Source organism: Heterodontus francisci, chromosome 13 (assembly GCF_036365525.1).
Source record: "Heterodontus francisci isolate sHetFra1 chromosome 13, sHetFra1.hap1, whole genome shotgun sequence".
NCBI lineage: Eukaryota > Metazoa > Chordata > Chondrichthyes > Heterodontiformes > Heterodontidae > Heterodontus > Heterodontus francisci.
The window spans coordinates 105,469,494-105,487,094 of record NC_090383.1 but is presented as its reverse complement, the minus strand read 5'-3'; the positions used below and the strand labels follow the sequence as shown (position 1 = coordinate 105,487,094).

At 44.3% G+C, this 17,601-nt stretch overlaps 1 protein-coding gene across 1 annotated transcript in view; it reads right to left on the bottom strand.

Moving 5' to 3' along the window:
- ttc27 (tetratricopeptide repeat domain 27) overlaps positions 1-17,601 on the bottom strand; it is a 209,791-nt gene that overhangs the window by 155,800 nt on the left and 36,390 nt on the right. Inside the window, exons 6-7 of the mRNA XM_068045342.1 lie at positions 9,732-9,896; positions 6,541-6,674 (exon numbers count right to left, since the gene is read on the bottom strand). Coding sequence (XP_067901443.1) covers positions 6,541-6,674; positions 9,732-9,896 — 299 coding nt within the window. The remainder of the gene's footprint in view (positions 1-6,540; positions 6,675-9,731; positions 9,897-17,601) is intronic.

The following is a 17,601-nucleotide window of genomic DNA, read 5'->3' as shown; positions in this document are numbered from 1 at the left end:
GTGCACGTGCCAGCCCTGTGCCTTACACGCTGATGTACAATTTATATTAAACATTCTGCCCCTTCCTGTCCCATTCTGCGTGTCTTATCTACAATGCTATACTGTTCCGTGCCTCAAACTTTCTCTTTAGATTTCTAAATCTCCTCTCACCCGAACCTTCCCCACCACCTACCCCCCCACCCCGGCTAGTTCGCAATCTTTAGATTTTTCTGCTGGCACACTCTTAAATTGTGAAGTACAGCAATTATGAAGAAAAATGGAATGTTGGCCTTTATTGCAAGAGGGATGGAGTATAAAAGTAGGTAAGTCTTGCTACAACTGTACGGGGCATTGGTGAGACTGCACCTAGAGTACAGTTTTGGTCTCCCTACGTAAGGAGGCACATACTTGCATTGGAAGCAATTCAGAGAAGGTTCACTAGGCTGATTCCTGTCATGAAGGGATTGTTTTATGAGGAAAGGTTCAGCAGGTTGGGCCTATACTCATTGGAGTTTAGAAGAATGAGAGAAGATCTTATTGAAACATAAAAGATTCTGAGGGGACTTGACAGGGTGGAAGCTGAGAGGATGTTACCACTTGTGGGGGAATCTAGAACTAGTCTCAAAAGACGACAGTTCTGGACAGTTTCAAAATAAGAAGTCTCCCTTTTAAGAGTTGGGTTGTTAACCTTTGGAATTCTCTTCCCCAAACAGCAGTGGAGGCTGGGTCATTGAATATATTTCAAGGCTGAGTTAGACAGATTTTTGATCTACAAGGAAGTCAAGGCTTATGGGGGACAGGCAGGAAAAGTGGAGTTAAGGCCACAATCAGATCAGTCATGATCTTATTGAATGGTTCAGCAGGCTCAAGAGGCCAAAGGGGCTACTCCTGCTCCTATTTCTTATGATCTCATGAACCTTCCTTATAACTTTCTTTCTAGACTGTTAACTTGGAATACTTGAAACGGTTTTAAAATTTTAAAAATAAGATGTGAAAAAACCCATAAAATTATAAAAATGTCTGAAGTACACTAACGTGAAAATCAGATCCCTGTAAAATCTACCTTGGCGCGTTTTTGTCCCATTTTTCCTCCTATTAATTTCTATGGTGTTCTGTTTAATGAGAGTCTCTAAACGTAAATTCCAGACGCATTACAAGGAATAGATTTTTTTTTTAAGCAAGAACTGGTGCATAGCTGTTGGCTGCTCTCCAGTGATCACACATCATGCAAGGCAATAGGGTACAATCAACTCCTGATGTCCAACAATTTAAAGAGTGACCGTGGCAAAAACACATAACTAATTGTTTTATTTCAATAAATATACCCCCGCCTCCTGGTGTGCACAGATCTCAATAAGGAGGTCCTTCGTTACAAAGGGGGCTGTAAACAGCACACCAGAGGGGCTACATCAAATTATACTACCGGCAAGTATAGGTAAACAACCTCACTCCACCTGACTGAATCTCAGCCATGGTCCCAAATCGGAGGCAATATCCAGTAAAATATAAGATGTGTGTTCAGAATTTTTCAGCGCCAGGTTTATTGACCAATTTTTCAAACTTTCTTCTGTTAGCACAGGAATTCACCACGATTTATCATTGATCGCTATCCATTGACCAGTCACATATTTATAATCAATCACCAAGTTCTCCATTACAACAGCGACTACACTTCAAAAGTACGTCGTTGACTGCAAAGCGCTTTGGAACACCTGGTGGTCATGAAACGCGCTATATAAATGCAAGTCTGTCTTTATTTTCTTTAAGTTAGAAAAGAACTGGGAACAGATAAGGCTACTTCTTTTTCGCATAGCTGTTTATTTAGTTCCATAATGGAATGTATCAGATTAGGCTAGAATGCTGCAGGGGGGCTCTGGAAAGAACTGGAGAACATTGCTGATTGCTGTAGCTCACTTGGGTAGTTCCAAACATCACAGATGTGGACAATTGACTGAATAACAGAAAACTCATACTGTCAGGATATATGCCCATGGACACTGTATCTTGTTCAGCTGAGCATAGCAACACAGTGCATTCCTACAATTCCCCAGATGCAGTACCTCTGAATGGGCAGCTCTTTAATAAACTCCCAGCATGGCACGGATTGAAACTACAACTTGACAACAATGCAGTGAATGGGCATTCATAGGCATACAGAACAAGCTCCCACAAGTTGCTTTGTGAGACATCAGAATGGGGGTGGTGGAGGAGGAAAAAGCAATAGGTTTACTGGCAACACACAGACACCAAAAAGATCTGAGATCTACAGTAGCGTCCGTGCCACTACTCGAGCAATACTTTTCTCTGAAGCTAAAAAATTTCTTGAGGGTGGGGGATGTCAGGAAATTTATGATGCATTACACAAAAATGTTCCACAACAACTTAGAAATAAGAAAGGGGTGATCACTTTGATGGGATTATACTATAGGCCCCCCAATAGTCAGAGGGAAGTGGAGGAGCATATATCTAGAGAAATCACAGATAGGTGTAGGAATTATAGGGTTGTAATAGTAGGTGATTTTAACTTCGCTAATATTGACTGGGACTGCCTTAGTGCTAAGTGATCAGATGGGGAAGAATTTGTTAAGTGTGTTCAGGATAGTTTTCTGAAGCAGTATGTGGATAGCCCTACTAGAGAAGGGGCTACACTCGACCTCCTCTTAGGAAATGAGGATGGGCAGGTGGTTGACATGTCAGTGGGGGAGAACTTTGGGACCAGTGACCATAACTCTATTAGCTTCAAGATAGTTATGGAAAAGGATAGGACTGGTCCTCAGGTTGAAGTCCTAAATTGAGGGAAGGCTAATTTCGATGGCATCAGACAGGAACTCTCAAAGGTTGAATGGGAGAGGCTGTTTACAGGTAAAGGGACGTCTGGCAAGTGGGAGGCTTTTAAAAGTGAGATAGGAAGAGTTCAGGGCCGGAATGCTCCTGTTAGATGGGAGGGCAAGGCTGGCTAGTTTAGGGAACCTTGGTTGACGAGGGATATTGAGAGTCTGGTCACAACAAAGGAGGAGGCATATGTTAGGTATAGGCAGCCGGGATCGAGGGAATCCCTCGAGGAGTATACGGGATGTAGGACTACACTTAAGAAGGAAATTAGGAGGGCAAAAAGGGGCCATGAGATTTCCCTGGCAGATAAGATAAAGGAGAATCCTAAAAGATTCTATAAGTATATTAAGAGTAAAAAGGTAGCGAGAGAGAGAGTCGGTCCCCTTAAGAATCAGTGTGGCAATCTATGTGTGGAGCCAGAGGAAATGGGCGAGGTCTTAAATGAATATTTCTCGTCCGTATTTACCGTGGAGAAGGTCATGGAAGCTAGTGAGTTCAAGGGAGGGAACATCGATATCCTGGAGCAAATCAACATTACAAAGGAGGTGTTGGTGGTTTTGAAGCGCATTAAGGTGGATAAATCCCCAGGGCCTGACCAGGTGTATCCTCGGATGCTATGGGAAGCAAGGGAAGACATTGCTGGGGCCCTGGCAGAGATTTTTGTATCATCGTTAGCCACGGGTGAGGTAGCAGAAGACTGGAGGATAGCTAATGTTGTGCCTTTGTTTAAGAAGGGCAGCAGGGATAAGCCAGGGAACTACAGGCCGGTGAGCCTTACATCAGTGGTGGGAAAGTTATTGGAAGGGATTCTGAGAGACAGGATTTATATGCATCTGGAAAGGCATGGTCTGATTAGGGATAGTCAGTATGGTTTTGTGCATGGGAAATCATGTCTCACGAATTTGATTGAGTTTTTCAAGGAGGTGACCAAGATGATTGACGAGGGCAGGGCGATGGACGTGGTCTACATGGACTTTAGCAAGGCCTTTGACAAGGTCCCGCATGGTAGGCTTTTCCAGAAGGTTCGAACACATGGGATCCAGGGTGAGCTAGCAAATTGGATACAAAATTGGCTTGATGATAAGAGGCAGAGGGTGGTAGTGGAGGGTTGTTTTTCAGATTGGAGGCCGGTGACCAGTGGTGTGCCGCAGGGATCAGTGCTGGGCCCTCTGTTGTTTGTCATATATATCAATGACTTGGATGTGAATGTAAGAGGCATGATTAGTAAGTTTGCAGATGACAACAAAATTGGTGGTATAGTGGACAGTGAAGAAGGTTGTCTAAGGTTACAACAGGATATAGATCAACTGGGAATGTGGGCAATGGATTGGAAAATGGAATTTAACACAGACAAGTGTGAAGTGATGCATTTTGGGAAGTTAAACCAGGGCAGGACATATACAGTGAATGGCAGGGCCCTGGGGAGTGTTCTTGAGCAGAGAGACCTTGGGATGCAAGTACATAGTTCCCTGAAAGTGGCAACACAGGTAGACAGGGTGATGAAGAAGGCGTATGGCATGCTTGCCTTCATTGGCCGAGGCATTGAGTACAAGAGTTGGGACGTCATGTTACAGTTGTACATAACGTTGGTTAGGCCGCATTTGGAGTAGTGTGTGCAGTTCTGGTCGCCGCACTATAGGAAAGATGCGATTAAGCTAGAGAGGGTGCAAAAAAGATTCACAAGGATGTTGCCAGGTTTGGAGGGCTTGAGTTGTAAAGAGAGATTGGATAGCCTGGGTTTGTTTTCCCTGGAGCGAAGGAGGTTGAGAGGGGACATGATAGAGGTATATAAAATTATGAGAGTCATAGATAGGGTAGATAGCCAGAGTCTGTTTCCCATGGTAGGGGTGACTAAAACTAGAGGGCATAGATTTAAGGTGAGAGGGAGGAGGTTTAAAGGGGATCAAAGGGGTAAATTTTTCACACAAAGAATAGTGGGTATCTGGAATTAGCTGCCTGAGGAGGTGGTGGAGGCAGGAACAGTAGCGCCATTTAAGAGGCATCTGGACAGGTACTTGAATGAGCAAGGCATAGAGGGATACGGAATTAATGCAGGCAGGTGGGATTAGTATAGATAGGCATTATGGTCGGCATGGGCACGGTGGGCTGAAGGGCCTGTTTCTATGCTGTACGACTCTATGACTACAGAACACATCTGTGAAATATACTGGAACCTTCCAACAGCTTTGTAAAGTTTCAAGGGCTCCAGAGAAAAAATAACAAATGTGGTTATTTAAAAGAGTCTTGGGACAATTTTAACCCTTGCTGCCCAGACAAGTGGGCACTTAAAATCACCCGCAGGACATACCTACCGACCCCACGGGCTGCAATTATAACCTGCTCTTCTGAGCAGAGGAGATGGACACCCAGAGGTAATCAGCAGGGTTGTCTTTTTAAATATGCGTATGTGCAGTGATGTAATTAGGGCCAGACTGCTATCTTAACCAGAGGCCTGAGTGAGGAAGCCATTGTGACTTTCCCACATGGTTAACAAAGCAACAGGAGGAGTCAGGGCCAGAAAATACCCAAAAAGATGTCATTTTACAGTCCATTTCTCCACTGACCTCCAACCTTCTGCCATTTTCTAGAGACTATTCTCAGCTAGGTCATCTCAATTCTAGTCAGCTGACAGTCCCAGCCCCTTTCAAATCTGCTGTTATCAGCCTCCTCTTCAAAGAAGATGCCCTTGACCCTTCTCTCCTTGTAAACCACCGGCCTATCTCCAACCTCTCTTTCCTCTCCAACATCCTTGAAAGTGCTGTCGCTTCCCAAATTCACGCCCATCTTTCCCACAACTCCATGTTTGAATCCCTCCAATCAGGTTTCTGCCCCTGCCACAGGAGTTAAATGGCTCTTATCAAAGTCACAAATAAAATATCCTTTTTGACTGTGACTATGGTGCATTATCCTGACTTATCTGTCTCAACCTGTCGACAGCCTTGGACATGACTGCCCTTGGCTGGTTCCACTTTTGGCTATGATTGGATAGATAATTTCCTGAAATGTTTCTCTTCTCACACCCACACCATTACCTCTGGAGTCCCTCAAGGATCTATACTTGGGCCCCTCCTTTTTCCCATCTGCATGCTGCCCCTTGGTGATATCATGCAAAGGTATGAGGTTAGGTTCCACATGTATTCTGATACCACCTCCAAAGCCTCCTTAAACCTATCTCTTTGACCAAATGTTTAGTCACTTATCCTAATTTCTCCTTCTTTGACTTGGTATCAATTTTTGTCTGATTACGCTCCTGCGAAAAGCCTTAGGACACTTTGCTACATTAAAGGCATTATGGAAATGTAACTAGTTGTAGGCCTTAGGTTCTTCCAAGCCCACAAGAAAGGTTTAAGCCTCCCCTGCCCAGGGCTTTCCACTCCCCATCACAAGGCCCTCCCGAAATGCCCTCCCAGTGACTTACTGTGCCAAGGACCTCCTATTCAGCTCTTAACAGCAGCCCTCTGCCTCCCTCCCCCACTGTGCTCCCGCCCACATGCCACTTGCTGCTCCCATTAGCCGATTTCGGGAAGGAACCTGACAATGCAGATGGCGGCCCTGGTACTCAAACTGCTGCCCATTTCAGCTCACGCCTGCCAGACAACCCCTCCCGCATTTTGCAACAAGATCAAATGTTCACTGATACCAACTTTAAGCTAGGCACAATTTTGAATTCATTACAAGTAATGGCAGTGAGTCGGTGAACTTTCAAGTGCAATTCCATTTGGGAGTTACCTTGGGCAGATTTTCCAAGGGCGTGGGTGCTAGCATGAGATCTGTTTGACAGAGGGCATCATCTTCCCGCTGGACATCCAGGATAAGCTGAGCCAAATAGTTCTCCTGGAATCGCGTACGCTTCCCCAAGGCACCTTAAAGAAAAGCAAATCAATTTTACATCACTGGTATTAGCTGTGAAGGACTGGCAGACATTGAGAACCATTGTTGGGCGGGGGGGGGCGGGTCGATTGGCAGGAAACAATTTCATTCACTGAAGATGAAACAGTATTTAAGATTTAAAAAAATAATCAAGCATGTTTTCCAGAAACAAGTTTAATATGGACCATACTATCAATTACCTTAAAGAATGTACTGCAAATTGTAGACACGTTCCTTACTCAACTTATACCATCAAGCTCATGACTATGATCTAAGGAAAGCAAAAGCAGTGTCCTGTACATCTAAATCCACACATTCTGAACCACTAAAGCTTCAACCTGTAGACGGTTTAATCCTCAGCGTGTTGTAATTCAGATCAGCCTAGCTGGCACCTGAGATTCTTCAACTGGTTGCAGTCAGCCTTTTGTTTCTAAAATGCAATCAGATCAATCTTCAGAGATATTTGGACCTAGGAGTCAACATTTTCAATGCTGACCCCACCTCCAAAACCAGGAGTTGGGACCATTTGCAATCGCATCACACATAAGGAAATTCTTGTGCCCTGGGGTGTTTCCTATCTCTCCCTCTGCCTCACTTTTCAATCATCTAACCCACGGTTGTCCAACCTTTTCGCGTGGTGGGGGGGATCAAATTACAATTTTGGTCTTATATAGGGAGCCGGTGAGACAATTTCGGAAAGATAAAGGCATTAAAAATTTCTCTTATCAAAATAACAAATGTACATTTTTGTGAAGCAGCTTTAAATGGGAAGATTAATTTATTAACTTGATTTCTCGTCACTATGTTGCACACTGATATAGTGAGATACCTGGCATTTTCTCACTTGCACAAGTTGTCGGTGTTTGCCCAAAGACTTCTTGTAGTGATGCGGAGTATTCCAGATAGATGTCCATCTGACAGGAGTGATCTTGATCACTCTCTCCCCCTCTCTCTGTGTCTATCTTCCTCTCTGTGTCACCCCTCGTGTTATTCCGCCCACCCGTGTCATCCTCGCTGTGCCCGCCCTTTCTCTCTCTCTGTCCCATTCTCTGTCTCTCTCTCTCTCTCTCTCTGTCGCTCCTTCCCCGATCTCTCTTCCCCACCAACCCCCAACCTCTCTTCCCCCACCATCCCCCGTCCTTCCAGCTGGCTTTTTAAAAAAGTCGGAACCCGCCGGAAAACCCTGAATCTGTCCAAAGTTCAGAAACTGCTGTTCCTGCTCCCCACTCTGTCAGCTGTGAACTAACAGCACGATGTTTTAAAAGCCAGTCTCGAAGAAGACCACAATGGGAAATTTCTCATTTCTGAAATACACGTGCGGACCGGATCCTGGCCCACAGGCTGTATGTTGGACAACCTTGATCTAACCAATCCTGGATTTTTTTCATCTTCTCTTCCACCATCCTCATAGAGATTCACAGCACAGGAGGCAGCAATTCAGGCCATTGTGTCTGTGCCAACTGAAAGAGTTACCAGCCTAATCCCACTTTCCAGTTGGGTCCATACCCTTGAAAGGTTTCGGCGCTTCCAGCGCATACCAAAGTACTTTGTAAATGCAATGAGGATTTCTGCCTTGACCTCCCTTTCAGGCAGTGAGTTCCAGACCCTCACCACCCTCTGGATCAAAAAATTTCTCTTCAATCTTGACAGTGTCCTAAACTTGGGGTCTCAGCTGCAAATGAATAAAAGTAAAATATTTAAGAAAAACATTAGAAGATATAGAATAGGGAACATCAGATGAAAATAAAGTAATAGAGGAGGTAGGAAAGATAAGAGGCAAGAAGTGTTTAGAATTAAATCATATTTCAAATAGTTTAGTAAAGTCTTGAAAGTAACAAAGCTACTTTTGACATCAGATTAGTGTCACTATTGTTCTACTGGTGCTTGGTGCAGTACCTAAATGGGTGAACAGAAAGAGGGAATCACCCTGGAATTCCCAGCAGACAATGAGCTAATTAAAATTTTAACTTTTAATGAATGCAGTTCATTCCCATTACAAAGGAGCCTCTGAAAGCTACAGAGAGAAAAAATTGGTGGAACAGTGCCGTTACGGGTCTGATGCCTTCCAGTATCTTGTGCAGATTGACATTCCTTGTCCAGGGGTCCAGACAGTGCTAGATGAGTTATTCCACTATGTGGGGCAACACAGTTGAGCCCGTGTCTGTCCCTCAGCAGACGAACAAGGGTCACTGGATAGTGAACACAAGTGGAAACATCTGGCTGCTCTCTTCTTTAGCCTAGTGCCCCCAATGCAGACGGTCACAATATTTTGAAATACGTAATCTTACCTTTTTAACCTCTAACAGCTACACTGTAGTGCAAACTCTCAGCTCCGCACTTTCAAGACTGTTACACAACAAAGTGAAATGCATGGAGAGGCCCAATGGTTATTTCCACAAAACTGTTTTATTTTAATTTTAGAGTAGATTTTGTTAGATTTCTGCCTCTGCAGAATACTGGCTAAAGGCCTGCTCTGGTCTGCAAATGAAACCCGACCCGAGCCCGACAGAACCACATCCTTCACTGTCGCTGGGTCAAAATCCTGGAACTCCCTTCCTAACAGCACTGTGGGTGTACCTACCTCACATGGACTGCAGCGGTTCAAGAAGGCAGCTCACCATCACCTTTTCAAGGGCAATTAGGGATGGGCAATAAATGCTGGCATAGCCAGTGACGCCCACATCCCATGAATGAATTTTTAAAAATCCGACCCGAGCTCGACCCGGCCTGAGTCCTTTCATTTTTTCCTGCGCCCGACCCGACCACCAGAATATAACCAACTTTATTGAAGAGGTTGTGCTCTACCTTGGATGGAATTGCTCACTGCAGACTAGTGCAGAGTGTTTCCTGCCTTGACGTCCTGGCTGTCACTGTGTCCGACCTGGCCCGAGCCAACCCAACCCCGAATGCCGGATCCAGAAGAGCGACCCGAACCAGATACGTCATCAGGTCCCGTCGAGATCGGGTCGGATAGCCATGCTCTAATACTGGCTATAGAGTGGGAGAAAAAAAATGAATTGCTAAACATACGGAGTGAGAGTCCAACGTACCTGTCATGGTGGTAGAAAGTTTTGCCATTTTCTGGGCTGTATTGAAATTCTCCTTGGCCTTCTTGTATTCATAGTAAGATAGCAAAGCATATCCACATTCCAGGTGGAATTGGATGGCTAAATTTCGGCATTCCCCAGGGCTGAAAAAGGCCTCGTTTGTCAGCACTGAGAATAAATCAAAGACATTACAGATTTTTAAACACTTTCTGCCACAGAAAGATTGTGCATACAGATAATTGGAGGGGTTACTTTCTTTCATTTTCCAATAAGTCTGTTATAAAACTATAATATAAAGTCTACAATAAAACTGAGATTACGGCTATGTCTGATCTAAAGGTTTATAGTGGCTTTGGTCACACAATGCTGACTAAACACAATGTCAAGCATAGGAACAGGAGAGAGTTATTCAATCCATTGAGTCTGCTCTGCCATTTTTATTAACCATGGAAGTTCTATTAAGTCCTTTAATATACTTACTTCCTAAGTAACTATCTAGATCCTTTTTAATCACTTGCATTGGCCGTGTCTATGACCATCTGGAGCAGTACATTTATAATCTCAATATTTTGTAAGAAGATTTTTCTTGGATTTACTTTTAACCACGTTAGCTTGATGTCTAAGGTGAATGAACTCTTGTTCTGGATTTCCGTACCAGGGATGAGTCATTCCTCATCTATCCAGTTAATTCCCTTCATTATTTTAAGGACGAAACTTTCGTCAAAGCGGCCACTCCTCAATGCTGCACTGAAGTTTCAGCCCCAAAAAGGGGCTGAAACCCACATTCTGGCAAATGGAGGCATTCTTGATTGTATTGTTAGTATGGTTGATGCAATGCCTTTACACTCTAATATGTTGGAGGTGTTTTTTTTCTGAACTAGAGCAGTGCCTTCAATTCTCCCTTCACTCTTATTCTTGGTGTTTTTTTCCTACTCGTCAGACATATCAGTACAGGATCATATACCACATTTCACACCCAATGTCATGATTGAACACTCTTGGGTCATGTACGATAAAGGAAACATGCAGGATAAAGCTCCTTTTACCAATGTGGGATGCTGTCTTCTCTAATCTTTAATAAATGGGCATACAACTTCATTGAACAAGTACATAAAGGAAATCTTCACCTTGGCCTCATCTTCAAAACAGCACTCCCTTCTGTGGGAACGTAAAAATCTCTACTGCCTACACCAGTCATCCTTATGACCTCTGATGTTAATGTTGAATTCTTGACAGTTTTATGGTATTGGATGCTTGTTGACTAGAAGTTAGGTTGTGAATGGTGAATTTTTCTCCTCGAGATGCTTTAACTTTCAAATTACTGGTCTTGGAATTTGTTTTGTTAATTGTGCAGCAGAGTATGTTTAGTCATGACAAACACTGTCAAATATTTGATCCTTTTTATTAGTTTCTTATTGAGTGACCAAATCATAGGTTGTCGAATAGCTAATTGGTTTTGTTTTCTTAACCCTTTGCTGGATGAAATGTTTAAAATAATGGTGGAGACATTAAACAAGAGATCCTGTCCACTCATCCAGGTGGATAATGGGACTGCAATTGGGCTGATATTCTAAACAAACAGGATTAAATGGTCTAAAGGACCTTCTTCATCTTGTGATTATTTACCTAAAAAAACCTAACAATTCTTTGTCTGTACAATAGACATGTTTTTAAATGTGCTGATAGAATACTTCATAGTCTTTCCAACCTGAGAATCATGATCAGGCCTTAGGTTTTCAGTTTAAAATTTTCAGATCTGTACTTCATATTCTGTACATTTTTGAACGCATTAACTTCTTTACAAGAATAAAAGGAGAATACTTGCAATTTCAAAGCATTCATCACACCTCTCAAGCATTCTATGAGTTACTTTATATTTCAGCCTTGGCTCAGTGGGTCGCACTCTCGCATCGGAGTCACAAGATTGTGGGTTCAAGTCCCACTCCAGAGACTTGAGCACATAATCTGGGCTGACGTTCCAGTGCAGTACTGAGGGAGTGCTGCAGGGTTGGAGGTGCTGTCTTTCAGATGAGAGATCTGAGATCAGATGAGGCCCTATGTGCCCTGTCAGCTGGGTGTCAAGATCCCATGGCACAATTTTGAAGAGCAGGACCAATATTTATCCCTCAATCAACATCACAAAAATATTATCTGGTCATTATCACATTGCTGCTTGTGGGAGTTTGTTCTGCACAAATTGGCTGATATTTCCTACATTACAACAGGGACTACAATTCAAATGTACTCCATTGGCTGTAAAGCACTTTGGCGCGTCCTGAGGTCTTGAAAGGTGCTACATAAATGGAAGTCTTTCTTTTCTGTTTTGGAATTGCAAAGAGAAGGCAAACACAGACTGCCCGCATACATGAATACATCAGTGATTTCACTGAATTTGTGTTTGAATCAACAAGCTTGCACTAAATATCCTGTTTAAATGTATTGCAATGTACCTCGATTCTCCCATTCCCTTGCATCAGGATAGTCTCTGGTCAATTTGCAGTGAGGTAGCAGGTTGTGATAATTTTTAAAATATTTTATATATAATACATAGATATTTAATGATTATTTCCGATCATTTTTATGTATCATTTCCACAAAAACATATCTCTTCATTTGTAAAGAAGGTGACATGGCACTTCAGTTTTTGGGTTAGATCTTCTTTGGCCTCCTTATCTCGGGAGACAATGGGTAAGCGCCTAGAGGTGGTCAGTGGTTTGTGGAGCAGCGCCTGGAGTGGCTATAAAGGCCAATTCTAGAGTGACAGACTCTTCCACAGGTGCTGCAGATAAAATTGGTTGTTGGGCTGTTACACAGTTGACACTCCCCTTGCACTTTACTCTTTTTTCCTGCCAACTGCTAAGTCTCTTCGACTTGCCACTCTTTAGCCCCGCCTTTATGGCTGTCCGCCAGCTCTGGCGATCGCTGGCAACTGACTCCCACGACTTGTAATCGATGTCACAGGACTTCATGTCACGTTTGCAGACGTCTTTAAAACGGAGGCATGGACGGCCGGTGGGTCTGATACCAGTGACAAGCTCACTGTACAACGTGTCCTTGGGGATCCTGCCATCTTCCATGCGGCTCACATGGCCAAACCATCTCAAGCACCGCTGGCTCAGTAGGGTGTATATGGTGGGGATGTTGGCCAGCTCGAGGACTTCTGCGTTGGAGATATGGTCCTGCCACCTGATGCCAAGGATTCTCTGGAGGCAGCGAAGATGGAATGAGTTGAGACGTCTCTCTTGGCTGACATACGTTATCCAGGCCTCGCTGCCATAGAGCAAGGTACTGAGGACACGGGCTTTAAACACTCGGACTTTTGTGTTCCGTGTCAGTGCGCCATTTCCCCACACCCTCTTGGCCAGTCTGGACATAGCAGTGGAAGCCTTTCCCATGCGCTTGTTGATTTCTGCATCGAGAGACAGGTTACTGGTGATAGTTGAGCCTAGGTAGGTGAACTCTTAAACCACTTCCAGAGCGTGGTCGCCGATATTGATGGATGGAGCATTTCTGACGTCCTGTCCCATGATGTTCGTTTTCTTAAGGCTGATGGTTAGGCCAAATTCATTGCAGGCAGCCGCAATCCTGTCGATGAGTAACTGTAGACACTCTTTTGTGTGGGATGTTAATGCAGCATCGTCAGCAAAGAGGAGTTTCCTGATGAGGACTTTCCATACTTTTGGTCTTCGCTCTAAGACGGGCAAGGTTGAACAACCTGCCATCTGATCTTGTGTGGAGGAAAATTCCTTCTTCTGAAGACTTGAACGCATCTGAGAGCAGCAGTAAGAAGATGATCCCAAACAGTGTAGGTACGAGATCACAGCTCTGTTTCACACCACTCAGGGTAGGAGAGGGGTCTGATGAGGCACCGCTATGCTGAATTGTGCCTTTCATATTGTCATGGAATGAGGTGATGATACTTAGTAACTTTGGTGGATATCCGATCTTTGCTAGTAGTCTGAAGAGACCACGTCTACTGACGAGGTCAAAGGCTTTGGTGAGATCTATGAAAGCAATGTAGAGGGACATCTGTTGTTCGCAGCATTTCTCCTGTATCTGACGAAGGGAGAACAACATGTCAATGGTGGATCTCTCTACTCGAAAGCCGCACTGTGCTTCAGGATGGACACGCTCAGCCAGCTTCTGGAGTCTGTTTAAAACGACTCGAGCGAAGACTTTCCCCACTATGCTGAGCAGGGAGATTCCACAGTAGTTGTTGCAGTCACCGCGGTCACCCTTGTTCTTATAGAGGGTGATGATATTGGCATCGCGCATGTCCTTTGGTACTGCTCCCTCATCCCAGCACAGGCAAAGCAGTTCATGGAGTGCTGAAAGTATAGCAGGCTTGGCACTCTTGATTATTTCAGAGGTAATGCCGTCCTTTCCAGGAGCTTTTCCACTGGTTAGAGAATCAATGGCATCACTGAGTTCCGATTTTGTTGGCTGTTCGTCCAGCTCATCAATGACTGGCAGAGACTGGGCTGCATTGAGGGTGGTATCAGTGACAACATTTTCCCTGGAGTACAGTTCTAGGTAGTGCTCCACCCAGCGCTCCATAGCTGCATGTGCTCTCCCTAGCCACACACCATTCTGACTTTGACATATAATACAGTTCCTTAATTGTCGCTTGATCAGCGTTTGCTGCCGGTGTGAGATGAAGCGAACAAGGACTCTGAAGTGCCGGAGCGTTTTGCCGCCTTACCTCAGGATCTGGTTCTCTCACACAAAGCGGGTTGGGAATTACCTGGTGGGTAAGATGCCGCTGCGGGGTCGCGTCGGAGCTGGGTTGGATATTCCCATATTATTCAACCATTTCTTTGGATTATGCAAATGCAGCCAATACAACCTTTGTAGTTTGCAGGCAGTATATTATAGGCAACCTCAATTAAGAATGCATAAAGCAGGATGCTGTGGGGTGAGGAATGAAGGACAAAGGGAGGGATTTGTAAGAGCATTTGTATGACAATACTAAATAAATATTCATTAGGTCTTTCCAATACAATGCAGTATGAAAATACTAATTAAATCCTCCAACACAATGTTGTAAAAGGTATTAATAGGAGCAAACACCAAATGAATTCGAAATGCACTCATAGGAAGATGAGGGGGGACAAAAATCAAGTTTCTAAAGCTGGGCTGCAGTTTCCATGCAGCAATTGGTACCCTTTTATCAACATGACATTCATACAATGGGGACAGCGTTAAAAACTTCTGTCCCAATGAACACTAATTGCTGTAGTGACATTATTAAAGGAAGGGACAAACCCAAAATAATAACCAGGACTTCATTCACACAATCCTTTCAAGTAAGGTGTTGCCCTTCGGGAAAAATGCCGAACAAAAAAAACTACTGAAATGGCAAAAGATTATCAGTGCAACATCAGCAAAGGGGGAAAATTATGCTATCCAACACAAGGAGTTGTTTTTAACGTATAAGCAAAATACATATCCGCTGCAAGGAGCTCATTAAGCTCTGGTACAATCTGAAATCTGGAATGTCCTCCTGGCACACTTTAAAAATGCTATACGTGCTTTTCAGCAAAAAAAACATCAGCTTTCAGGAAGCAACGCTGGCAAATGCCTTGCTTCAGTTCCAAACAAGAAAGTAATAACTAACTAAACTGATCGCACTATTATATTTATGTACTGTATATGAGGGAATATAAAACGCATTCCACTAACCCCCTGACTCTTCTCGCAGACAGGAATGTACTCAGCATGGGGAACTTTCCAAACAGATTCATTCCTGGGTTGAGAAAAAGCTAATCCCCAACAAAAAAGCTGCTCAATGACAAAGTGAGAATAAAAGAATGGCAAGCAGTGCTTTATTCAAGTGACAGGTATCAGAATCGCTTCACTTAAGAAGCAGAAAATCCTTCCACTATGCTTAATTCCCTAAAAGATGGGGTTAGATAAAGGCCCTTCAGCAAACTTGATCTCATTTCTTACATAATAACCCTCCAATCTTCCCACGGCAGATTCTTAACATTGGATCCAAAGGATGGTACTTCCACCACTCCCTCAGTGTGGCAATGGATTATCAACCCAGTTAAGCCACTCGGGTCCTGCCAAGGAACTTGAAGCCACAACGTTCTGACAGAGCCAAATGTGCTACCAATACAGCCAGGCTAATATCTGCAGTGGTCACATTTAAACAGCAAACCAGGCAACCTGATATTTGCTGTTAATGCATTTCACAGGATGGTATTTTATATGTGGTGGGGAGGGGCTCAGGTAGGAAGGGATACAGATTTATTCCAAATGCTGAGTGTTTTGTACATGCAATGTAGCAGTTACCTAATTTTATAGCACAGAAACAGATCATTAAGCCCACCTATCTGTGTGGTGTTTATGTTCCATACGAGCCTCCTTGCACTGTACTTCATCTAACCCGATCAACATATCCTTCTACTCCTTTCTCCTTCATGTACTCAACTAGCTGCCCCTTAAAAGCATCTAAAGTATTCACCAGAACTACTTCATGTGATAGTAAGTTCTATATTCTGAGCACTCTCTAGGTAAAGACATTTCTCCAGAATCCTTTATATGATTTATTATTGACTATCTTATATTTATGGCCCTGAATTTTGGACTTTCCGACAAGTGGAATCATCTTCTCTATATGTACCTTGTCAAACCCTTTCATAATTTTAAAGCTCTCTATTAGGTCACCCCTCACTCTGCTCTTTTCTAGGAATGAAACCGGACGGACCACCCGGCATCGACCCAGGCCCCGGAAACGACAACAGCAAACCCAGCCCTGTCGACCCTGCAAAGTCCTCCTTACTAACATCTGGGGGCTTGTGCCAAAGTTGGGAGAGCTGTCCCACAGACTAGTCAAGCAACAGCCTGACATAGTCATACTCACAGAATCATACCTTACAGACAATGTCCCAGACACTGCAATCACTGTCCCTGGGTATGTCCTGTCCCACCAGCAGGACCGACCCACCAGAGGTGACGGCACAGTGGTATACAGTAGGGAGGGAGTTGCCCTGCGAGTTCTCAACATCGACTCCGGACCCCATGAAGTATCATAGCATCAGGTATCATGGGCAAGGTAACCTCTTACTGATTACCACCTACCGCCCTCCCTCAGCTGATGACTCAGTACTCCACCGTGTTGACCACCACTTGGAGGAAGCACTGAGGTTGGCAAGGGCACAAAATGTACTCTGGGTGGGGGACTTCAATGTCCATCACCAAGAGTGGCTCAGTAGCACCACTACTGACCGAGCTGGCCAAGTCCTTAAGGACATAGCTGCTAGACTGGGTCTGCGGCAGGTGATGGGGGAACCAACACAAGGGAAAAACATACTTGACCTCGTCCTCACCAATCTGCCTGCCGCAGATGCTTCTGTCCATGACCGTATTGGTAGGGGTGACCACCGCACAGTCCTTGTGGAGACCAAGTCCCGCCTTCACATTGAGGATACTGTCCATCGCGTTGTGTGGCACTATCACCGTGCTAAATGGGATAGATTTCAAACAAATCTAGCAATGCAAAACTGGGCATCCATGAGGCGCTGTGGGCCATCAGCAGCAGCAGAATTGTACTCAACTGCAATCTGTAACCTCATGGCCCGGCATATCCCCCACTCTACCATTACCATCCAGCCAGGAGACCAACCCTGGTTCAATGAAGAGTGCAGGAGGGCATGCCAGGAGCAGCACCAGGCACACCTCAAAATGAGGTGTCAACCTGGTGAAGCTAAAATGCAGGGCTACTTGCATGCCAAACAGCGTAAACAGCATGCGATAGACAGAGCTAAGCTATCCCAGAACCAACGGATCAGATCTAAGCTCTGCAATCCTGCCACATCCAGCCGTGAATGGTGGTGGACAATTAAACAACTAACTGGAGGAGGTGGCT